Genomic DNA, 25,789 nt, shown 5'->3' on the forward strand with positions numbered 1-25,789 from the left:
GATTCTGGATCAGTGGTGCTGGAAGAGCACAGCAATTCATGGCTATCTCAATCTGTAACCATAGACACTAGATAGACAATAAATAGGTAAAAACAAGGACTGCAGATGCTAGAAACCAGAGTCTTGATTAGAATAGTGCTGGAAGAGCACCCAGGTCAGGCAGCATCCGAGGAGCAGGAAAATCGACTTTTCGGGCAAAAGCCCTTCACCTATTCCTTAATTTGGCGCATGAGAATCCTGAAGGTATGGATTTCTCAGTGGTTCCTTCATCTAGCCACAGTAACATTGTAGTACACCGTATGTTTGGCTCCTGTAAAAACTGAAGTAAATGGTCCTTAACCATAGACACTGGGATGTTGACAGGAAGTGAGCATCAAACTGGGCTGAGACAATGGTGCTGTCCTACTTCCGCACATGGATATTTCCAATGTAGCTGGTTAGATAACAATCAGGTATGAATTCAGGGGTCCTCAGGCCAAATGTGACCAATAGTGCCATGCAGACTGGTGCCAGTCATCAGGTAAAGGTGTAATAATTTGACAAAGGAACAGAAGTAGGAGGAACATCTGACACCATTGTTTCAATACTCACTGCATCGATGTCATTTTGTAGGCTTCTGGTCTGGAGCGACCATTTCTGTGATTGTACAATTAACTTTCTTTCAAACCGTGATTTGTCGAATAAACTGGAAAAAAACATCCAATCAGGTAAGAACAGATAATAGGTAATAGAGTTCTTCTTTTTCGGTTATACCAACATCTTCTGTAAGTTTGTCTTTCCATCTCGACTTGTTACACTAAGCATTATACCCAACTGGAAGAGTAAACAATGAAACTCCTACAAACCTCACAACATCACTCTTCATCTTGGCACAGGAAGCTCATCAGAGAGGCTCCTGGCTAATTTCACAACCAGCAGCAAAGTGTAAACTCTGTGACCTTAATGTCCAAGGAGGATGAACGGTGTCGTCACCTTTTTTTAAGAGATCTCAATTAACCTTTTTTAAAGGGAAATTGCCAATAGATATAAATTTTAAATGAAAAATAAAAGCTACAAATGAAGTGAAAGTTTTTCTGGAACTAAAGCTGCACTTCGGTCCTTCCGATGTGTTTGCATACCCAGAAAGAAAACCAGTAAAACTAGTGCACAAGACATACTGGCCCAGCTCATCTTAGCTACCTCAAAAGGGCGATGCAGTACAACCACTAGGAAGGAGCAAATTACTGCAGCTGCTGGAATCTGTACTGAAAACAACCAACGCTGGAGATCACAGCAGGTCAGACAACATCCATGGAGAGAGAGCAGTGTCAAGAGTGTGGTGCTGGAAAAGCAGAGCGGGTCAGGCAGCATCCGAGGAGCAGGAGAATCAACACTTCGGGCATAAGTCCTTCATCAGGAATGGGGTTCCGGATGATTCCTAATGAAGGGCATATGCCCGAAACATCGATTCTCCTGCTCCTCGGATGCTGTCTGACCCACTGTGCTTTTCCAGCACCACACTCTTGACTCTGATCTCCAGCATCTGCAGTCCTCAATTTCTCCATGGAGCGAGAGCAAGCTAACATGTCTAAAGGATACTTCATCAGAGAACTTTCTGATGAAAAGTAATCTAGAGTCAAAATGTTAGCTTGTTTTCCCCCCATGGATGCTGTCTGACTCATTGTGATCTCTAGCTTTGATTGTTTTCAGTACAACCAATGCATGCTTTCATTTACTGTTTTTTCATTCTTTGTGAAGACCTCATGCACACTGACAGGTGCCATCCCTCTCTGCTGGGAGACGCGGGCAGTAACATCACTGCAGAGGAGAAGTGACCCTCATTTACTTCGCCCTGGGAATGGTCAGCCTGGCCAAGTCTGTAAAGGGTCAAAGGTCAATGTGAGGGGCCTCCCTTCAGTGCTGTCTTCCCCTCAAACGACACTGTCAGGATCCACAATTCGCAGTGTGGAGCACTGCGTCTTGGCTTGCTGTTGTACAGGAACTCTGTAAGACACTGTGCCGTCTCCCGAAGGGAAAACCAGTAAAACTGGCCAATGAGATGTACTGGGCAAACTCATCCTGAATACTTGAAATTAGAACTCCTGTTCTGATTTTCAATTATGACTGTTTTTTGGATGAGGTCGAGGGCTCCTATTAAAGGAAGCATTAATTTTTTTAATTACATTGAGGCCAAAAAAGGTTTGGTCATTTGCATTCTCAGAAAGAATCATAATGAACTTGAAATGTTAACTGCGTATCTTTCTGTCCACAAATGCTGCCAGACCCTCTGAGTTTTTCTAGTGCTTTCCGTTTTTACGTTTGATTTTCCACACTGTAACACTGATCTTGTCACTTCCCAATAATATCACATGAACTAAGACAAAGAACACCGAATGCTGGAGATCTGGAACAAGGAATTGTTCTGAGGGATGGGTCAATGGACTCAAAACATTAACTATATCACGAGAAATGTCTTCCACTGTATACAGAACTCTGCAGATTGCACTGGACATGTCACTGGACTACCTCATGAAGGGAGACTGGAAAATGTCCAATCTCCAGAGAGAGCTAAAGCGTAATTAACATGAAATTAAATCTTAATAATGAGCAGGTATAATATAACTAAAGCAGCTTTGTAGTAATAAATTAGAGGATGACTTATATAGATGGTGCTACCCCTGCTGTTACCTTTCCTCAACTTTCATGATAGTTTTGTCCTTTTTCAAAGGCGCAGCTAAATGCAGGCATGATGAGAGATGTGAGCACCTCAAACAGCGCCTCTGCTGGTCAAACCAAGAATACCTCAACAGGTAAAAACAAAGGAATGTTATCAGAATAAGGTTGAATACATTTTCATTAAATTATTCAAACTTTATCATTTAGATTTTCTATCAAAGTAAGTTTTTCTGTAAGTGATTCAAAGGTTCTCTGAGCCCCTCGTCCTCACTCAATTCTTCCCCTCTCCCCAAATTTAAATTCCAACTCCTGCTGCAGATCAGTGAAGGACATAACATCTTTAAAATCAAAGGTATGTTATTCACAAAGGGCTACCAATGAATAAAGTAGGCAAAAGTGAGGACTGCAGATGCTGGAGATCAGAGTCGAGAGTGTGTTGCTGGAAAAGCAGAGCAGGTCAGGCAGCATCCGAGGAGCAGGAGAATTGACGTTTCCGGCATAACCCCTTTATCAGGAATGGGGTTCCTGATGATCCCTGATGAAGGGCTTATGCCCAAAACGTCAACACTCCTGCTCCTCGGATGCTGCCTGGCCTGCTGTGCTTTTCCAGCGCCACACTCTCGACTACCAATGAATACTGCCACGTAGCACACAGGAAACAGGAAGTACAGACTTGTAAGGCAGGTGAGAACTTGCTTCTGCTTTGCTGCTGTTGTGCCAGAATTAATCAATGTTTGGTTTCCCACTATCCTTTCTGGGAGTCAGTTAGCTCAATTGGCTGGAAGGCTGGTTTGTGATGCAGCATGAGACTGGCGTGCTCTATTCCTGTACCAACTGAGGTCAGCATGAAGGCCCTGGCTCCTCAGCTTCATCCCTCACCTGATGTTAAACTGCCACCAGTTTTCTCTCTAATGACTGAGTGGAACTACAGAGATTTGGCTACTTCTATAGTCTATTCCGATGCATCTGGATGGATATAGGAATAGGAAGGGTTTGGAGGGATATGGTCCGGGTGCTGGCAGGTGGGACTAGGTTGGGTTGGGATATCTGGTCGGCATGGACGGGTGGGTCTGAAGGGTCTGTTTCCGTGCTGTACATCTCTATGTCTCTAATAGCTAACAAGAGTCAGAATCAAAGCAGTGACTTTGTTTTTTTTTTATTCCCATTTCTTAATGTAAATGGAGCAGTCAGTGTAAGGAACGCCCATTGTAGATAAAACACAGTAGATTGAATCCCACAGAGATTTAGTTTGGGTTAGTAAGTTTTGAGAAGATTTGACACGAACGAGAATTCCTAGAAGTATGGCATTCCAACCGGAACTCTATCGCCAAACACATCGAGTTAGACCCCATCTACCACCACCTGATAAAAAGAACAGGAAATGACATCACCAACCCAAAGAAACCCAAACATATAAATATTATCAGCAGTGCTTCGCCCAGAGGCGAAGATGTTACCTAGTAGGGTGACAAAACGTCTGGAAATTAACCTTCCAGCTCAGTGAGCAAACCTGCATCCAGTTTAGTTTACATACTTCTCAATCAGATGCGCTGAAATGTTTTGATGGTATAAATGTTGGATGGATCCCCATCTTAGATTCATCTGTTTCTCGAAATCATAAACTTAAGGTGAGCCCAATTACAGGAGGCGATGAGCAATGAATTTATAAGACGAGAATCTTACACACAGATGGAGTCCATTAGGCTCATGCTAGCTCTTTGAAAGAAACTTTAAATGTAATCTCACACCTCAGTTTCTCTGGTCTGACTCTGCAAATTAATTCCGTTCAAGTACATTAAAAAAACGCAAAAAATGCTGGGAGTCTGAAAGAAACAGAGAAAATGCTGGAAAAATTCAACAGGTCTGACAGCATCTATGGAGAGAAAGCAGTGAAGAAGGGCCATTTATCCAAAACGTTAATTCTGCTTTCTCTCCACAGATGCTGACTGACCTGCTGAGTTTTATCCAATATTTTCTGATTTTGTTTCCTTCAAGTGCATGTCCAATTGCCTTTCACATTTTTCTTTGGGAACTGCTTCTTCTATGCTGAACAAGTTCTTAGGCCATTGGGCCCATGTGGTCAAAGTCCTGCTGTACTCTGAGGTAACCTTCTTCACTGTCCACTACACCACCTATTTTGGTGTCATCTGCAAACTTACTAACCATTCCTCTTATATTCATATCCAAATCATTTATATAAATGATGAAAAGCAATGGACCCAGCGCCAAACCTTGTGGCACTCCACTGGTCACAGGCCTCCAGTCCAAAAATAAAACCCTCCACTATCACCCTCCTTGGCTTGCAGCCTTTCAGTTGGATTACACAGGTGTCAAACAATCTGAAAGGAAGATAAAATGTTGCCATAGTCTTACCAGATCATAGGGCTGCTCTCTCACTAGGGAGAAACGACTGGTGGTGGATTAACCTGAGGGTCACTACGTCTCAGGCGAGGGGAGAGAATGAGGAAAGTCTTTCGTGTAATGTATGTGCGTGTGTGTATTTGTGTGCATGTGTGAGAGAGTATGTGTGTGTATGAGTGTGAGTGTGTGTATGAGTGTGTGTGTATGTGTGTCTGAGTGTGTGTGAGTGAGTGTGTGTATGAGTGTGCATGAATGTGTATGAGTGTAATTGGGTGTGTGCATGAACGTGTGTGTGAGTGCATGTGAGTGTGAGTGTGTATGAGTGTAATTGGGTGTGTGCATGTATGTGAGTGTGTGCATATGAGTGCATGTGTGTGCGTGTGTGTGTGAATGTGTATGAGTGTGTGTGTGAGTGCATGTGTGTGTGTATTCAACTGTTGCGTTGAGGTAGCCTCTTAACTGGATTCAGGACAACTGCACAGTAAACTATCTGTCAGCCTGTACAGAATCTTTATGTTGATGTACTCGATAATGAGGAGGGTCAGGGGTAATTTGGTCTCTGTATTTGTAGCAGGGCAGATCTCCTAGAAACAGATTGTGTGATCTTGCCAATGGCTGTTAATGGAGAAGATCATTGGGATCAATAGTGATCATAATCACCAGGCCTCCTGTTAGCAACTGGATCAACCCTTAGCACCATGAGCCTACACCTTATATCTGACTGTCCTTCACAGAGGCTGCCAGAGAAAGTGATGCACTGCTTCTGATGCCCACTGTTCTCCAGTCGGAACAAAAGACGGATAAGGGCCAGGTGACAGATGAGGCTTCGATTGTGGACACTGGAGTTACCACAGTTGGAGAAATCCTGTCCACTAAACAACTGATCATTCGCCGTGGGCTAGCCTTCCTCTCAGGACTGCTTATATTAGCAACGGGACTAGTGATACACCTCAGTCTTGCAAAGGAACTGTAGACCCCAGCAGGGGTAAATACTTTTTCTTTTTCCGGGTCTCCTGCTGACATTTTCTTGAGGGTAAATATTTCATTTTTGGGGACTATGCTTTCATTTTCACTCACTCATCTATGATGTAATGCTGTCAAATAGTAACAAGACCTTGTGCATTTCTGTTGACATACAGCGTATTTGGATATGCACGAAGTAACATTGGAATATTATGTCAATATACTTGATAACTAAAAGCTCTACATCGAACTTAAAGCCAAAATATAGAAGAAAAACTTCAGTTTCCCAGACACAACAGGATTTAAATTAGTACAAAACAACAGGCTTAGGAACAAAAGATTTTGTTCTTTAAAATAATGAGCGCACACTTCTACGCAGGAAATCTCATCAAACTCCACTGATTGGTGAGGTCACACCTGATGTGTTTCCATTGTACATAGCATCTCTTCAGTGTAAAAGCAGGCCCTTCAGCCCACACCAACCCTTCGAAGAATAACCCACCCAGACCCATTCCCTTACATTTACCCCTGACTAATGCACCTAACCTACACATCCCTGAACACTATGGCCAATTTAGTGTGGCCAATTCATCTAACCTGCACATCTTTGGATGGTGAGAAGAAACTCATGCAGATACAGAGATAGCATACAAACTCCACCCAGACAGTCATGCGAGGTTGGAATCAAACCCAGGCCCCTGGCACTGTGAGGCAGCAGTGCCATTATGTCACCCTGCACAAAGCTGAAAATTTTACGAGACATTTATATCCAATTTACTGCTTTTCAGATTTAAATTCAATCCTGGACAGTCTTTCTTACAGTAGGATCTGCTATTTTTTTTCAAGTCATAGATTCATAAAGTCATACAGCATGGAAACAGACCCTTCGGTCCAAACAGTCCATGCCGAGCATAATCCCAAACTAAACCAGTCCCACCTGCCTGCTCCAGATCCATATCCCTCCAAACTTTCCTATTTATGTACTTATCCAAACATCTTTTAAACATTGTAACTGTGCCCACATCCACCACTTCCCTGGAAAGTTAATTCCCGACATGAACCACCCTCGTGTGTAAAATTTGTCCCTCATGTCTTTTTAAAATCTTACTTCTCTGACCTTAAAAATATTCCCCCTGTCTTAAAATTCCCCACTATAGGGAAAATAAAACTACCATTAACTCTATTTATACCTCTCATTATTTTATAAACTCCTATCGGGTCGCCTCTCAACCTTCCATGATCCAGTGAAAAAGACCTAGCTTTTCTTTCAAACTCAAACCTTCCGTACCCGGCAACATCCTGGTAAATCTCTTCTGACCCTGTTCAGCTAATTAATGTCCTTCCTATAACTGGTGACCAGAACTGGACACAGTATTCCAGAAGAGGCCTTACCAATGTCATATACAACCTCAACATGACGTTGCATCTCTTAAACTCAAAGGACTGAGCAACGAAGACAAGTGTGCCAAATGCCTTTTTAACCACCCTGTCCATAGGTGAGGCAAACTTCAAAGAATTATATACTTGCACCCCTAGGTCCCTCTGTTCTACAACACTACCCAAAGGACTACCATTCATTGTATAAGCCCTATCCTTGTGTGTTTTACTAAAATGCAATACCTTGCATTTATCCAGATTGAACTCCATCTGCCATTTTTCAGCCCATTGACTCATTTGATCACAATCCCTTTGTAATCTTAGAAAACCGTCTTCATTGACTATGGTGCCATCTGCAAATTTACTAACCATGCCTTCTATATTCTCATCCAAATCATTTATATAAATGACAAACAAAAATGGACCCAGCACCGATCCCTGTGGAACAACGCTGGTCACAGGCCTCCAGTCCGAAAAGCAACTCTCCACCACCACTCTCTGTCTCCTGCCATTAACCCAATTATGTATCCAAATGGCAAGCTCACCCTGAATCCCATGTGACCTAACTTTACTAATTAGTCTATCATGCAGAATCTTGTCAAAGGCTTTATTAAAGTCCAAATAAACAATGTCTACTGCTCTGCCATCATCAATCCTTTTTGTAACTTCCTCACACAAAACCATGCTGACTATCCTTAGTGAATGTTGCCTCTCTAACTGTCCATAAATGCTAGTAGCTCCTGAATCTATGCACCTTAAGCGAGAGACTGCACAGTGATTTGCAAGGAATTCTTTGCCTCGGTGATTTAAAGATTCCATGGATCCCATTTAACTGAGTATTCCATTCCTGACACTTTCCCCCCTTAACTGTCTCCCTCAATCCCTCTTGCAGCTTTCTTTTCCCATTTTCAGTCCCTCTTCCAGCCTCCTCCATCCGTCTTGCCATTACATATTATAGTCTTTACCTCCCTCTATACTCCTGAAGCAGCTGGAAGACTAGAGCAGTACCTGGAGGATGATAGTAAGGCCACTGGTGACCCTGGAACTAGTGTCGAGGGGACGGCTGATGGAGGGGTGAACATAGGGATGGTACTGGCTGCGACGTCGGCAGAGCCGGCCAGCAATCTTGACATTGAGGTAGGGCCTTGGCCTGGCATCCTGTGGCCCAGGATTCCTTTTGGTGGTTTTTGTGACATCCCTTTGTGGGATTGGCGATGAGATTGGTCCGTGGAGCAGCTTCCGGAGCACCATGATGGTCTTGCAATGGCTCTGTCTATTCCCAAACCCAGGAACTGGGACTTGAATTAAGATGGACTTAGTTTTTAAAGTTTTTTTTTTCTGATCTCTGCCTTCTATTATTAATATAGGTGCAATGATATGGTAACTTAAACGCTTTTCACTGTATATTTTCCATCAAATATACAAGTGACAATAAATGACTTCTATTCTATTTTCTTCTGTTCTCAGTTGTCTAATTAACCCTGGTAAGATGAAACTAGGAGGAATGTACTGACAATCATTTCTCCACAGTTGGACAAGCCATCTCAAGATGTGTAAAATCCCAGTTAAACCACCGAGATGATCAATGAGTCACTGGACTCAAAGCTAAACTCTACTTTCTATCCAGAGATGCTGCCAGACCTGCTGAGCTTCTCCAGCAACATCTATTTCCACTTCAGATTTCCAGCGTCTGCAGTTCTTTGTTTAATATTTGCTCAAATTGCCTGACTGCTATTCATGGCAGGTTTTGTGACTAACAAGAAAATATCTAGTTACTGGAACAGACAAATTTAACAAATGGCAGAATAAAGAATGTAAGGTCTACTGCTGTGTATCTTAAATTATACCCTTTAAAGCATACACTCCAAGCATACACTTGGAGCACAGTAATAGATCCCTAGCTCTGGGCCAAAACTCTCCTGATTCAAGTCCCAGTTGCCCCACAAGTGTCCAAACAGTTTTGATTAAAGTAACTCCACACACTCATTCATATTTAAGACAGATGGGTTAATGCAGATAATAAGGGAGGAAAAAGAATACAGATAGTGTAGGCAAAATTCTGAAGACTGAAAGTCCACTTTTCAAGGCTAGATTCAATGGGCTGACACAGATCCTCCTGATTATTAGCCATGCTGACATGCTGCAGGCTGCAAATTGCTGATCATTCTTCTCTTTGATAGTTGATCCGCTGTTTCTTGTTACAACTCTTTTGGTTTTCTTGTTGTGCCTGTCCTTTTCCCCCACACAGTGGGACAGATGGATGCTTTCAATTTGCAGGGCACAGATCGCTTTTTGCAGTTTTTTTCTCTTACAGCTGTTATGACACGGGGTAAACCCCTCTGCTAATTTAACACAGAAAATATTCACCTTGTGCTGTAATCTGTTAAAATTCATGGGGGCAAAGAACTATCCCAGGGGTCACTGTTTTATGTAAAAATTAACAACTTTGCTCTTGAAGTCCAGCAGAGAATATTAAAACCAACAACTGGTTACAATTCCGTTCTCTCAAACCTATCTTTTACCTCCCGCTTTGCAATACTAGTTCAATGAAAAATCTTGATTAAGATTTCCAAAAACAAAATCACGTTTCAAAACCAGTCAGCTTTGCTGAATCTCCTTTGTCGATGTTCCTCTGCAGATTCTCTCCAGGTTAGCCTCGATGTTCTGCTGCGCACACCCCCTCAGACAGGTACCTTTCAGAGAGCTCTTCAGCTAGCAGCCTACATTTGTTGGTCTTTGGCAGGTCTCCTCCTAACTGTTCAAAATATCCCAAAACATTGGATCGTTTCATTGGTCTTAATATTATTGAAATACTAAATTCAAATTTGATTAGATTTTGGTATCTTGGGGCATAATTTAAACTGATTGGCTGAATTTGAATTTGTTTTTGTTTCATGGCAGCCCATCTGCTGCTATTTGTTTCGACCAAGTGTTACATTGTTATCTTGTTCAGGACTCTCTGTGCTTTGTCAGTTTTTGCTAGCTTTTCAACTCTCTTAAAGGTACAATACACCTCTACACTTTCATAACACCTCCCCCTTAAGAAAAAATGAACCATCATAATGAAAAGATGGCTTAATTTTTTCTTTATTCCTTAACCACAATATTATGTCAGACATATGACTTTAATCATATCTTGATCATATCATGATCTTCCCACATTAATATAACATTGAATAGATACCAATCGTATCTATAGTTTATCGGTTAAATGCATGATAATGCATCTGCGATTACATTCTTACGACCTGCAATATATACGATATGTAAAGTAAAAGTCTGTAACATAAGACTCCAACGAAATAGTCGCATATTCTTGTCTTTAAAGCGTTACAAGAATGCAAGAGAATTGTGATCTGTGTATACACTGTCTCTGAGACATTGGTCGTGACTTACATATTAAAATGTCTTAAGACCAGTAGCAAACTCAATAGTTCTTTTTTTGATCGTGGATGTTGAGTTTCTTTGAAAAGTAACCAACTGACATTTCAATCCCATCCTCATCTTCCTGCATAAGTACAGCTCCAACTCCTACGTCACTAGCATCGATGGTGACTTTAAAAGGTTTTGAAAGGTTTGGTGTAGCGAAAACTGCTGCAGTGGTTAATATTGATTTCAAATGGTCAAAAGTCTCCTGGCATTGTTCTGTCCACCAAAACTTTGTGTTCTTCTTCAGAAAATTGGTTAACGGTGCCACCACACTGCTGAAGTTTGAAACAAACTTCCGATAGAATCCCCAAGAATCGAAGCACCTCTTTCTTTGAGGTTGGTCATGGAAATTCCTTGATGACCTTTGTCTTTGCATTCCATGGAGTCTACCTTCCGTGACCGATGTTATGTGCCAAGGACGTCACCTCTGCTTTTGTGAATTCAGTTTTGTTTAAGTTTATTATCAGTTTTGCTTCTCCTAGTCATTCAAAGAGCTCTGCCAACTGAAACATTTGATCTTTCCAGGATTTACTAAAGATTACTACATCACCCAGATAGACTGCAAGGTTTGTTAACCCAGTCACAGCTCTGTTCATGAGTCTTTGGAATGTGGCGGGTGCGTTCTTCATTCCAAAGGGCATCATTTTGAATTGATATAGCCCATTTGGAGTTACAAATGCAGAAATTTATTTTGCCGTCTCTGATAAAGGTACCTGTCACTAACCACACAGTAATTCCAACATAGTGATGTAACTGGCTTGTCCGACTTTCTCGATACAGCCCTCCAATCTAGGAATTGGATATAAGTCCAACTCTGTAATGGGCGTTGACCTTCTGATAATCCGTACAGAATTGTTGAGTCCTGTCCGGTTTGGGAACTAAGACGATCGGTGAACTCCACTCACTGTGGCTCAGTTCGATGATGTCCTTGTTGAGTATGGTCTCCACCTCCTTCTGGACCTGTCTAGCTTTGAAAGGATTAAGCTGCTAGGGGTGTTGTTTTATTGGAACAGTATTCCCCATGTCTACTTCATGTACAATAGCATTACACCTCCCATCTGATTCTTACACATGTCCGTATACTGCAGTAACAAATCTTTCAATTGCATTCTATGCTCCTGAGACAGATCGCTTACTAACCTATCCCACTCCTCAAGGATTTCATTTTTAAATCTGTTTTGAGGCACATCAAATTCCACATCATCTGGATTTGATTCCTCACTCTGCGGGCAGTACATAACACCTGTGTCTTCCGTTCTTTCTCTCTAGTATAATACAGTTTCAACATGTTCACATGACATACCCAATACCATTTTTTCTATCTGGCATCTTTACTGGAGAGTTCACCTGACTCAATTTTTTCTTACTTTGATAGGGGCCACTAAACCTGGCTTTGAAGGATTTCCTATCACTGGTAAAAGTACTAGCACATCATCCCATCGGGAAAATGCCCGAGTCTCAGAGCTTTTATCTGCTACCTGTTTCATTCTATACTGTGCCCTCTTTAGATGCTGTTTAGCTAACTCGCCTATTCTATTTAATCTCTCCCTTACCTCTGATGCATAATCTAAGTGTGAGATCTCCAACTTTGGTCCTGTCAATTTTTCTTTAATTAATTTCAAAGGGCCTTTCACTTCATGCTGAATATTAACTCGAAAGGAGTGAACTGAGTAGATTCGTTTGGGGCAAGTGTAATGGCAAACAATAGGAATGGGATACCTTTATCCCAATCATTTGGGTAGACCTGACAGTATGCTTTCAACATGGTCTTCAAGGTCTAATGCCCCTTTCTTAAACTCTCTGGGATTAGATTATATTACATTACAGTGTGGAAACAGGCCCTTCGGCCCAACAAGTCCACACTGACCCGCCGAAGCGCAACCCACCCATACCTCTACATTTACCACTTACCTAACACTACGGGCAATTTAGCATGACCAATTCACCTGACCTGCACATCTTTGGACTGTGGGAGGAAACTGGAGCACCCAGAGGAAACCTACGCAGACACAGGGAGAATGTGCAAACTCCACACAGTCAGTCACCTGAGGTGGGAGTTGAACCCTGGTCTCTGGTGCTGTGAGGCAGCAGTGCTAACCACTGTGCCACCGTGCCGCCCACGAATTCAGGATTATACACACTGGATTTAAAGTGCTATATACCTAAGCTATCCCTAACCTCCTTAAACAGCCTAGCAGTAAAATTTGACCCTTGGTCTGACTGACTCTCTCTGGATAGCCAATACCAAGTGAAGAAAGCTACTAACATCGTCTACCACCTTTTATTGCCTTGATACTCTGTAATGGAATTGCCTCCGGAAATCTGTTAGGCACATCCATTCTGGTTAACAAGTACCAGTTCCCACTTGTAGTTCTGTGTGGGGTGGGTGGGGGGAACCTACACAGTCAATTATAACCCGCGTGAAAGGTTCTTCAAATGCAGGAATTGCAGCAAAGGTACTGATTTTATTACCACCTGTGGCTTATCTACCATTTGGCATGTATGACACATACAGCAAAAGTTAACCTCACCTTTGTGCAATCCAGGCGAATAAAAATGTTTTTGGACCTTAGCCTGAGTCTTTTGTATCCCTAGGTGACTTCCTACAGATAGCTCATGTGCTACCTGTAACACTTCCTGTCTGAATGCTACCAGCAACACAATCTGGTGCACTTTGACCCATTTCTCCTCTGCACTAACCTGCTGTGGTCTCCATTTCCGTCTGAGGATACCATCTTTCAGATAATAACCCTCAAGAATATTCTCCACCTCCTTTTCAGAGTATGCATCCACATTTTTTTTTATCATCTTGTCTTTCTGTTGCAAGTCCCGTAGCCTTTCAGGACTAAATACTTCTGGCTGATCTTCTGCCTGTTCAGGTTTTTCCTGCATCTTTACATCAAACAAGGTATCTGCTAACAGAACCTCAACCACTTTATCTTCCTCTTTAGCTTTTGCTTTGTAGTGTAACTTATGATAGTGGGATCTGGTTGCTATACAGTCTGGGAAAATACTAAGATATTTCTGTTTTAACTCCTCAGTTTCTTGTCTTTCTTGGGCTTCTCCACAACAAAAGGGTGTCAACTCTCACCTTGGATCCTGCCAAATCATTCCCAAGAACAAACTAAATTCCTGGAACCAACACTCTGTCAATCACTCCTGCTGTAACTTCCCCGGTCTTGAGTTGGCACTCCAACCTGATGTTACATAGGGGAATGCTAAATTTCTGTCCATCTGCACCACAAATAATCACACCCTCAGGTAACAGGTCACAAAGAGTGCAAATTTGCTCATCTTTTACTATCAGTGACTGGTTAGATCATGCAGCTCTCAGAATTAGAATTTCTTGTCCTGTTCTCCCTGTTCTCTCTGAGTGAACGTTACCCACAGAGGCCAATTCTTTCTGGAGATCAGGTAGTAACTCCATACCCAGCCCCTGCCCAGGCTGTGCGCTCTCCTGCAGCTCCTCGACTCTTCTTGGGATTTCCTTTCCTACCTTCACTAATGACACTGGCTTAGCTTCTTTTACCTCATCCTTTCCCACAATGCCTTTCTGTAACGACCAGCACTGTGACTTTATGTGTCCCACTCTCTGGCAGGGAAAACACCTTTTCCCAGTGCCCCTCTGAAACCACCAACACTGTAACTTTCTGGGTCCAACTCCATTACAGTGAAAACACCTGAGGGCTTTCACCACCTGTCCACCCTAATGGGCTTCTTTTTTATCCTGTGGGAAATCCTCATCAGTGTTCTCTACTCTTTCTTTCGTAGTGTAGGATCTCTCCTTCTCCCAACATCTATCCCTCACAGGACGGAATTCTGGCGGAAGCTTGTCTTATGTATCAACATGTACTCATTTTCTAAGTTTGCTGCCCTTCACACTTTCTGAACTTTCTGTTCCTCCACGTGTATTCTAACCATCTCTGGAAGTGAATTTTTAAACTCTTCCAGCAAAATAATCTCGCTTAGAGCCTCACGGGTCCTATCCATCTTTAAAGCCTGCACCCATCTATCAAAATGACTTTGTTTGATTCTTTCGAATTCAACATAAGTCTGACCTAGATCCTTCTTCATGCTTCTGAACCACTGTCTAAACGCTTCTGGTGTCAATTCAAAAGCACTTAAAATAGCCTGTTTGACCTCTTCACAATCGCTTGACCCCTCATCTCACAGCACGGCAAATACCTCACTAGCTCAGCCTACCAGTTCAGTCTAAACTAGTATTACCAATAAATCCTCGGACCACTCCATCTGCTTTGCTATTTTTTCAAATGAGATAAAGAAGGCTTCAACGTCTTTCTCATCAAAATGTGGCAGAGTTTTAACATATTTATATATATTACTACCTTCCCTTTTAATCTCCATCCTGTTAACTTGACTTCTCTGGCTAAGTTGCAACTTCTCAAGTTCAAATTCTCTCTCTTTTCGCTCAGCTAAGAACTGACTTTCTTTCTTTTTCCTCTGTCTCTTACTCCCTCCCTTTCTTTTCTCTATCTTTGTTCAGCTAAGAACCTTTTCTCTCTCATTTTCCTCTCTATCTTCTCTCTCTTTCTCTTTCTCTCTCCCTTTGTTTATCTTCAAACTCCATTTTCTTCAATTGTAATTTAAGTTTTTCTACCTCTACTGCACTTGTTTGTTTCTCTGATGTACCTAAGTGTTTGAGTAACTCCCTTACAATTTCAGCGTGACTTTTGCCCTTGGTTAAACCCAAATCTAACTTCTTTGCTAATTTTAAAAGTCTGGACTTTTTCTTTACTTCTAAACCTTTCTGGCAAATTTGAGAATCATCTTCAAGTCCCAGACCTCTTCAGCAATTTTAAGAGCCGATTCTCCACAACCACAAGTCACCAAAATTAAACAAATTGTTTCACCTACGTTTTATTTGAAGATCTAGGGTACTAACCTGCAAGTGATTAAATCTCCTGAGATTTTTTTGTACCCATAAATCTATTCAAATCTGTCCAAATCTCAGCCTGGGTCTGTCTAAACCTGTTAAAATTGTGGACGAGCCCCCAAGCTGTTACGACACGAGGTAAATCCCTCTGCCAATTTAAACCCGACACACTGAGAAGATTCACCTCGTGCTGTAATCTGTTAAAATCCAAGAGGCAAAGAACCATCCCAAAGGTCACTGTTTAATGTAAAAATTAACAACTTTGTTCTTTAAATCCAATAGAGAATATTAAAACCAACAACTATTTACAACTCCTTTCTCTTAAACCTATCTTTTACCTCCCCACTCATGTTTCAAAACCAGTCAGCTTTACTGAATCTCCTTTGTCGATGTTCCTCAGTAGATTCTCTCCAGGTTAGCCTCAATGTTCTGCTGCGCACACCCTCTCAGACAGGTACCTTTCAGAGAGCTCTTCAGCTAGCAGCCTACATTTGTTGGTCTTTGGCAGGTCTTCCCATAACTGTTCAAATGTCCGGTTTTATACCCCAAAACGTTGGATTGTTTCATTGGTTTTAATATTACCAAAATACAAAATTCAAATTTGATTGGATTTTGGTATCTTGGGGCATAATTTAAACTGATTGGCCGAATTTGAATTTGTTTTTGTTTCATAGCAATCCAGCTGCTGCTATTTGTTTTGACCAAGTGGTACATTGTCACCTTGTTCAGGGCTTTGTCAGTCCTTGTGTTTTGTCAGTCCTTGTTAGCTTTTCAAGTCTTTTATAGGTACTGTACACCTCTACACCTTCATAACACAGCTTTGGAACAAACCAAACTTCAACAAACTGTAGACCCTCAGTATCTGTGTCACTTTCTCCTTTCTCCCTTTTGTCAAAAGCATAAGAAAACTTCCCAGCTCCTTTCTGTTCTGACTGGACTCGAAAAACTAACTCTGTTTCTCTCTCCATGGATGATGTCAGATTTATTGAGTTTCTCCAGTACTTTCTGCATTTAAAGCAGATTCTTCGCACCTGCAGTATTTTGCTTTTATTTGAGATGTAGCTAGGGTATTTGAATAGGAAGGGTTTAGTGCTAAGTGCCAAGTGCTGACAAATGGGACTAGATTAGGTCAGCATGGACGAGTTGGACCAAAGGGTCTGTTTCCATTCTGTACATCTCTATGACTCTATTACTAAGAATTAGGGTTCAGAAAAATCCCTGGAAATTGTCTCAAGCAGTGGGAAGTTTCAAACATATTACATGACGGATCCTCACTGCAGCTCATCATTGTGTACAGCCTACCCGCCTTTTCTGCTGGGGATCTGCAGGCCCTGTCTGAGCTGGTGTGGTAGAGGACAAAACAATCTAATGAGACAAGGCCTTGTCTTATACAAGATGTAGTTTGTTGCATGACAACAAGTAGGTACAAGTGATATTAGTATGACAGACATTGCTATGAAAATAATGAAGGAAACCTTGATATTTATGCCCTATTCCTACAATGTGCAAATCTGTTCCCCTTGCCTAATTCTGTAAGACATCTTTCTAAGTACCCCTCACCATTAACCTTTCAGACCCTTCATACAGTTGGAAGAAGTTGGGGAAACCATTGGTGGTTCAGTGCAATTGAGTCTGGGGGAGGAAGCCCATAAGCAGTATTTGTTAAGAAATATTGGAACTCAGAGAAATTCAGGGACGGTATCAGTCTAGTAAAACACACTGAATGTGTAAGTGCTGGAATTGTGCCCTGAGTAGGAATCCAGGGAGCACTGTCCTGGGAGCTGGCAGGAAGTGAGTAATCATTGAGGCATACTTAAACAGGAAGTTGCAAAGCTAGATCTTTGAAAGTGAAAAATTGGAATTCCTTGAATGGGAGACCAAATTTGGATAGATTTGCTTACCAAGACTGTCACTTCTATTTGGTCGGGCTGCTAAGAAGTCAGTAGAAGCTGGCTCTACAACATCTCCTTTTTGATGTGTTCTATGGGGTTTAATTAATTAATAGTTAATTAACTATAATTAATGCTAGATGTGAGGCTATAGGCTACATGCATATTGTAGACCATTACAGTGCAACCTCAATTATCCGAACATCAATTATCCGAATTTCAGATTATCCAGAGAAGATCTCAAAGTCCCGTAAAAACAGCATTAGGCAACTCAGCATTCAGTTATCAATTAAACGACATTATGGTGTGAGTTGCCAGATAACCAGAGATGTTCAGATAACTTACCGCTTGTTTACGATCAAATCGGTTATCCGAACAATCAATTATCTGAACAAAATACTTCCCACTCGTCTCATTCAGTTAATCAAGGTTTTACTGTATACTGTTCCAATTTTATTTGGTAAAGTTTATTTTGTTTGTTTGAAATTGTAGAGTATTGGTATTTTGTACTCTTCGTCAGTTCCTTTGTCTACTTTAAATCAAAATGTTGCTAGTCCTTAGCCAGACTGTTATAGGCATTTGGGAATCTCATCAAGGATCATAACAAAATTATGGTTTAGAAGAAATGAGTAGGCCATATAAAGACTTGGGCCTGCTCTGCCATTCAGTAAGATCAGTCTGTCCTTAAACCTGGGCTTCAACTTCCTGCCTGATCCCCAATTCCATTTAGTCTCTCAGATTTCAAGAATGCATTGATCTCAGTCTTGGATGTACTCTATAAGCAATCTTTTGGGATAAAGAATTCCATGGATTCAGGATCCTCCAAGAGTAAACAAATTGCATGCCAACTCAGTTCTAAATGGCCAACCCTTTATCCTGAGATTTTGTGCCATGGTTCTCGATTCTCCAACCAGGGATAACAACCCCTTGGCAAATAATATTTAATACTGAGTCACTTATGGAGATGTTAGGACAGGTGACCGAAAGCTTGACTAAAGGAATTGATTTGAAATGGAGCCTTAAAGGAAGGGGGGGAATGTGGTTGCATTGAAGACAGTTCAGAGAAGGTTCACTGGATTGATCCCAGAGATGAGGGGTTTATCTCATGAAGAGCATTTGAGCAGTTTCTCTGGAGGTTCGAAGAATGATGAGATCTAATTGAGGGATATAAGATATTAAGGGGATTGGCAAAGTAGATGAGAGGATGTTTCCTCATGTGGGGTAAGACAAAATGAGAGGTGATAGTTTTTGGTAAGGGGTGGCAGATGTAAAACAGAGATAAGGAGAAATTACCTTGCGTAAATAATAATGAATTTGCAGCACGCAGTACCCCACATTGCAGCAGATGCTGGGATACTGAGTAAGTTCGAGGAGGAGATGGACACATTTTTAATTAGTTATAGGTTGAAAGGTTGAGAGCAGGCAGGAAAGAGAGTTGAGGCTAAGCTGTGATTGGTGGCTCAGGGTTTAGCACTGCTGCCTCACAGCGCCTGGGTCCTGGGTTTAATTCCAGCACCAGGCAACTGTCTGTGTAGAGTTTGCACATTCTCCCCGTGTCTGTGTGTGTTTTCTCCCACAATCCAAAGGTGTGCAGGTTAGGTGAATTAGCCTTGCTAAATTGCCTATAGTGTTCAGGAATGTGTAGGTTAGATGCATTAGTCAGGGGTAATAGGGTAATGGAATGTCTCTGAGTGGGTTACTCTTTGGAGAATTAGTGTGGACGTGTTGGGCCAACTAGCCTGCTTCCACACTGGAGGGCTTCTATGATGAATGGCAAAGCAACTGTGAGGGGCTGAATGTCTTTCTCCCCTCCTGGTACAGGTAGATGGGAGGAGATGTTCTGGGAAGGAATTTCAGAGCTTAGAGTTGATGGAACCAAAGGCAAGATTACAATGGTGGAATTATCAGAATGCATTACTTAAACCTTCTCACCAACCAGTGACATATTAACTTCTGATTTTACCCTGATCGGGAAGTCACACCTGTCCTATCACACTGGGTACTGCAGTCAAGCACAAATTTCATTAAAATCATTACTAGAATTGCAGAGAAGAATCAAGTCCCAGCATTTGGTCAGCAAGGATTTGGCTTTATTTGTTCTCTTTTTGCAATAGGGTGATTAACGTTCACTCAGAAACTATTTTATTAATAAAACATAATCTTTGTAGAAATGAACCATAAAACACTGCAATACATTGGTATTTTTGGCAGCACCTATAATCCAATAGTTTGAAACTAGAATTATTACAACAGAAATTTCCAATCTGCACTCGGCAATCGGAGGTGAAAATGGGGACTGCTGAGTCAAGATTAGAGTGGTGCTGGAAAAGCAAAGCTGGTCAGGCAGCATCCTCAGTCCTGATGAAGGGCTTTTGCCCGAAACATCAATTTTTCTGCTCCACGGATGCTGCCTGGCTTGCTGTGCTTTTCCAGCACCACTCTAATCTTGACTCAGCAATCATAGCCTATGATTTAAATCCCTGAGAAGCATGAATGCGAATCACATTTGCATAGGGAGTTCCTTAAAGTAATTCTCTAATTAATTTACTCCAGGCTTTACTGAATGATTACTGGCCTGGGAATGCTCTGAAATACACAAACACATCATTCTCAGCAAAAAGGCTAAACTAATGCAAATGTAAGTACATTTCCTCAGTAATATTCTGACCCAATGGTCCAACATTTAGAAGAACAATCTATTTTTTTCTTCAGACTGCTACATTCATACTGCAAATGCTTCCTAAGCACTGCCAAGTAATCTCTTGGTGCATGATCATCTGTATTTGGGAATGGCATTGCTTCTAACTCAGAGAGTTTGAGGTTCCAGATCATCCTTGAGAGTTACTATGTGCCATTCTCTTCTGACCGGAAAAGTCACATTATCTGGCAATTTGCCAAAATCGCTAATCAACTGCAAATTAGTTGATCTCAGCATCTACAGGACTTGGGTTGTGTGGCCTAAAGAGGCCTACACCATGTTAACAGCAAAATAATACAAAGCGTGTTACGTGATGTTGTGCATCAGTTGACCTATCAGCGAGCATTGAATTGAATTGAATTTATTGTCACGTGTACCGAAGCAGAGTGAAAAGGTTTGTCTTGCGAGCAATACAGGCAGATCGCAGAGTTAAGTAGCGTAGATAAGTAAATAATAGGTAAACAGCGGCAAAAACAAAACACAGGTACAGGTGAATGAGTTCATTCAGTATTCTAACAACAGTAGGGTAGAAACTGTTTCAAAACCAGCTAATGTGTGTGTTCAGGCTTCTGTAGCTTCTCCCCAATGGTAGACGTTGTAGAAAAACATTGCCAGGGTGGGTTGGATCTTTGAGAGTGGATGGATCTTTGGCGCCCCTATAAAAGTTCAATTGGGTGCATCAATGGTGTCAGATTGCACTCTTTGGATCAGATATCCACAAATTGGACATGACACCCTGAAACAATTGCTGGATTCAAATCTTTGAATTATATTTAAGATAAATCACTAACAACCAAATTTTTTATTTCTCTGCTTTCTTTAGACTGTTATCTGTCAATAGTTACTGCCAATGATGTTCAATTTAATGGATGCTTGGAAACCATCATGGTTTAGGAGGTGTAGACATGATCAACCACTGACTCCCTCTTTATTCAGGGTCTGGGGTTCTTAGGTTGTAACTGAATTGTCAACGATCTATCGGATGCTTGCACACAGCCAAGGATGTTTTCCTAAATAGTTGGCAGGCGACTGAAATTTTCCTGCAGCAACTGGTGTCCCATGTCAACAGTCATATCTTGTCGTCCACTGGCTCTTCCTCAAGCTGCAGAATGGCACCTTCAGCCCTGCTTTTCTCTACCAAATTCATCAAGGCTCTACGTTTGTTTTGAAACAGTTAATTGTATCACAAGTCCAATGGCCAGCATAACTGGTCCAGAAAGGAAGGCCAGCCCACGACGAACGATCAGTTGTTTTGTGGACAAGACTTTTCCAACTATGGTAACTCCAATTTCTAGTGGAGAGGCATCTTCTCTCAGTTGTTCTGTGTCTGTGCTAATCTCCACTTGGCTAAGATTGGTTAACACAAGGACTGTGGGATCCTCTGTACATTGACCTGCAAAGGAAAATCACATTGAGAGACACTATTGAAAAAGTTATTGTCTAAGTTATTGGGATAACTTATAAATGCATTATAAATTATAAGCAAATTTCATTCATATTATATCATGACCATCGCAAATGGAGACTGGCTTCTTCAGTCAGAACTACCTCTCTCCAAAGATGCATTAACTCAATATTGTTATTCATTCTGATGCAGTTATTGTCATGTTAATGATAACGATCTAATGATCAATCACGGATTGGAGATTGATTAACACCATTGGTTAGTTTATTTAAAACAATGAAAAACAGTATAAGTTATGAAGTATAAGACATTATGCGTGCAGTTTGCAGACCCACAGCAGATTAACCGTCAGGCAGAGTCACAGCATTGTATGCACACAGCACATGGGGTCCTGAAAGGTAAACATTTTTAAAAGTAAGGGACAAAGTGATAGATGTGTGCAGCAAAAGATGAACTTGCTCTCAAAGACAGTAAACATCATTTGGATCTAACCTAGCAGGCCACTTAGTGGCAATGTTAGATTCAGGCCGGGGTAGAACAAGCAGCCCATCAGATCGGACCAGATCAGATCCCATTGAGCAGTTTTGGCTAGAATTACTTCTTAAATACACCCATACATTCTGATGCATTGGCTCTCTATGTCTGTGCTCTAACTCTGAATTGCACCATCCCTAAGCGAATTGTGGAATACAGACAGACCATCATCACAACCAAACTACTTGTTATCCCACCCTGCTGAGCCATCAATGACACCACAATGGACCAGCAGTCACATGACTGACGGATTTAACCATCTGTCAATATACATTCATGCAAGTCAGACATTCCCTGATTTCTGTGAATGATGATTCCACTGATCTGCAGTATTTAGATGAGGACTCTGTTTGGTTGGACTGGTTCTGATGGTACAATTTTCCCAAGACCTACATACCCTGCTAAAGGATCATGGATCTGTAATTATATTCAGTGCAAATCAAGTTTCCATGTTGAAAAGATTAAAAATCTGGAAGGTAGAGGCATCTGTAAACGTGGCCGCATCCCCAGGACATAGTTATGGCAGTTTTCACCTGTTTGCAGATCCTGGAGAAAGCGCTTCACTCAGCGAGGTCTGCAGCACAGGAAAAGGCCCTTTAGCCCACCAAGTCTGTGCTGGTCAAAAACAACCATCTATCTTTTCCTAATTCCATTTTCCAATACTTGTCTAACAGACTTCCCAGAATCCCTACAACACAGAAGCAGGCCATTCAGCCCATCATGTCCACAGTGATCCTCCAAACAGCATCCTACCTAGACCCATCTCCCTACATTTCCTATGACTAGCCCACCTAGCCTGCGCATCCCTGGACAGTATAATTAATTTAGCATGACAAATTCACCTAAGCTGCACATCATTGGATTGTGGGAGGAAACCGGAGCACCCGGAGGAAACCAACACAGACACAGGGAGAATGTGCAAGCTCCACACGGATAGTCGCCCAAGACTGGAGTTGAACTCAGGTCCCTGGTGCTGTGAGGCTGCAGTGTTAACCACTGAGCCACCATTCTGAGCCAATGCCCTGAGGGTTTCTGCCTCTCCCACCTTTACACATAGTGAATGTTAGATTCCCACCATGCTCTGGGTGAAAAGATTTTTCCTCACATCTTCTTTAAACCTCCTTCCTCTTTCCTTAAATCTGTATCTGCTGGTCATTAATTTCTCCACCAAAATAAAAAGTTTCTTCCTATCTGCGCCCTTCATAATTTTGTACATTTCAATCAGATATTTGAAAGCCCAGTCAATCATTCTAGAACATGATGGTTGCATTTTTGTGTAACCTTGCATTATAGAAACAGCCCTGTAATCGTGGTCCAGCCAACACACATTCTAAAAGTTCTTACTTTACAAACAGCAACAATCACATTACAGCAAGTTCGCGTTGAAGAAGCAAACATTACAACAGAATGACCCGTATCTCTTTTCTAATTTACTAAGGGACTGGCTGATTACTGTCTCACATTGTAAACAGTGAATAGATCTGCTCATCATACCATTTTTAAACCATTTTCAGTCATAGATACGTACAGCACGGAAACAGACCCTTCGGTCCAACCCGTCCATGCCGACCAGATATCCCAACCCAATCTAGTCCCACCTGCCAGCACCCGGCCCATATCCCTCCAAACCCTTCTTATTCATATACCCATCCAAATGCCTCTTAAATGTTGCAATTGTACCAGCCTCCACCATTTCCTTTGGCAGCTCATTCCATACACGTACCACCCTCTGTGTGAAAAAGTTGCCTCTTAGGTCTCTTTTATATCTTTCCCCTCTCACCCTAAACCTATGCCCTCTAGTTCTGGACTCCCCCACCCCAGGGAAAAAACTGTCTATTTATCCTATCCATGCCCCTCATAATTTTGTAAACCTCTATAAGGTTACCCCTCAGCTGCCGACGCTCCAGGGAAAACAGCTCCAGCCTGTTCAGCTTCTCCCTATAGCTCAAATCCTCCAACCCTGGCAACATCCTTGTAAATCTTTTCTGAACGCTTTCAAATTTCACAAAATCTTTCCGATAGGAAGGAGATCAGAATTGCATGCAATATTTCAACAGTGGCCTAACCAATGTCCTGTACAGCCGCAACATGACCTCCCAACTCCTGTACTCAATACTCTGACCAATCAAGGAAGGCATACCAAACACCTTCTTCACTACCTGCAACTCCACTTTAAAGGAGCTATGAACCTGCACTCCAAGGTCTCTTTGTTCAGCAACACTTCCTAGGACCTTACCATTAAGTGTATAAGTCCTGCTAAGATTTGCTTTCCCTTGCATTTATCTGAATTAAACTCCAAACTCCAACTTCAAACTGAATTAAACTTCAATTTCAGGATACTCATGGGTGGAGATTTTGTGATAATCCCATTTTTGGCTGAATTAAAGAGTCCACAATCAGTCTCAAATATATCACAGAATACTTTTAAAGCTTTTTTTTTAATGTTGTGTTTTAAAGTGTGCCTGGCTGCGCAGATTTACTAGAAATTTCGCATTTGCTAGTAAGAAAATGACTATGAATAGAGATTGAGGAAACAAAGCACGTCTCAAAACATTCTGGAAGCAACAATTGTGCCCAAAGTGGAAACTCAATCCAAACATTTCTAGGATTCAGGGAGGATGCTCCTCTTTCCTCTATTCCACACATCCCACCCCCAATCCCTCAAAACCCGCTTCTAGCAAAATCAACGTTTATAAACCGGTCAACACAATTTGAAAGCAAGTTGTGAAAACAGCAAAAGGTTGTACAGTGTGGAAGCTTTTTTTTGTGAATTAATGGGAAATCAATTAAATTCTTGACACCTGTTGAAAGATCCTCAGTCTGGGGATTAGATGGAGTGCAAGAGGTGTCCACGTTTATCTTCACACCTGCATTAACTATCGCCTTCAAAGAGAACACAAAACCTCTGTTAGCAGGAGAAACGGTTTCTGTACAATGTACAGCTACATCTGCACAACTTTAAAATTGTCCCAAGCATTACCTACTCAGTCCGCTGACAGGTATTTCGTTTTGCCTGTACGAGAGATGGTGACAGAAGTTTCAAAACTAGACAATTGAGGTTGTTTTCTAGGCAAGGTAAAAGGGTCTGTGGAGCCAAAGTGTGTGCATACAAGAGAGTCACACCCCCTTTGAATGACAGAACAGGTTTGAAGGGCTGAAGTGCCTCTTCTTGTTCCTATGCTCATTAATTGGCTGCAGAGAGCCCCCTTGAGGCCAGAGCCCGCAATGTCATTGTGGCAATTGACCACAGAGTAATTTGTTAATGTCAATATCTGTGAGTAAAACTGACAACATATTGCTGGCTGTTATGAGCCAGATCAGTTCTCCTCATACATTGGGTACAGCTTAGAGGTTTATAGCTTCTGTAGATTGTACTCCAGCGCTTGAAGTTATTGCGAGGTTTCAATGGGTGCTGACCGTTCTGACCAACACCATCACTGTTTAACGGTTTCATCCAACACCATTTCTTTTCCGAAAGGGCTCGACACATTGTAGTGGTTTAACTGGAGAGGTGATGGCCTAGTGGCTTTATCACTGGACTTTAGCCTAGAGACCCAGGAATAACCTAGGAACCCGGATTCGAA

General features: G+C 41.8%; 1 protein-coding gene and 1 pseudogene across 3 annotated transcripts in view; one reads left to right on the forward strand and one right to left on the reverse strand.

Annotated features, from left to right (window-relative positions):
- The window catches only part of LOC122564211 (multidrug and toxin extrusion protein 1-like), an 87,952-nt pseudogene extending 77,248 nt beyond the window's left edge, over window positions 1-10,704 (forward strand). Inside the window, exons 15-17 of the transcript XR_015752322.1 lie at window positions 613-707; window positions 2,708-2,789; window positions 5,751-10,704. The product of XR_015752322.1 is annotated as a multidrug and toxin extrusion protein 1-like (transcript). The remainder of the gene's footprint in view (window positions 1-612; window positions 708-2,707; window positions 2,790-5,750) is intronic.
- An 8,932-nt stretch (window positions 10,705-19,636) lies between these two features.
- The window catches only part of LOC122564210 (multidrug and toxin extrusion protein 1-like), a 75,721-nt gene continuing 69,568 nt past the window's right edge, over window positions 19,637-25,789 (reverse strand). For both annotated transcript variants that reach the window (XM_087977249.1, XM_087977248.1), the window contains 2 exons: window positions 25,007-25,088; window positions 19,637-21,659 (listed from right to left, as the gene is read on the reverse strand). In XM_087977249.1, the coding sequence (XP_087833375.1) occupies window positions 21,421-21,659; window positions 25,007-25,088 (321 nt within the window). In that variant the 3' untranslated portion in view covers window positions 19,637-21,420. The remainder of the gene's footprint in view (window positions 21,660-25,006; window positions 25,089-25,789) is intronic.

This window comes from Chiloscyllium plagiosum, unplaced genomic scaffold, assembly GCF_037043375.1.
Source record: "Chiloscyllium plagiosum isolate Xiang-an unplaced genomic scaffold, Cpla_swu_hap1 HiC_scaffold_31, whole genome shotgun sequence".
Lineage (NCBI taxonomy): Eukaryota > Metazoa > Chordata > Chondrichthyes > Orectolobiformes > Hemiscylliidae > Chiloscyllium > Chiloscyllium plagiosum.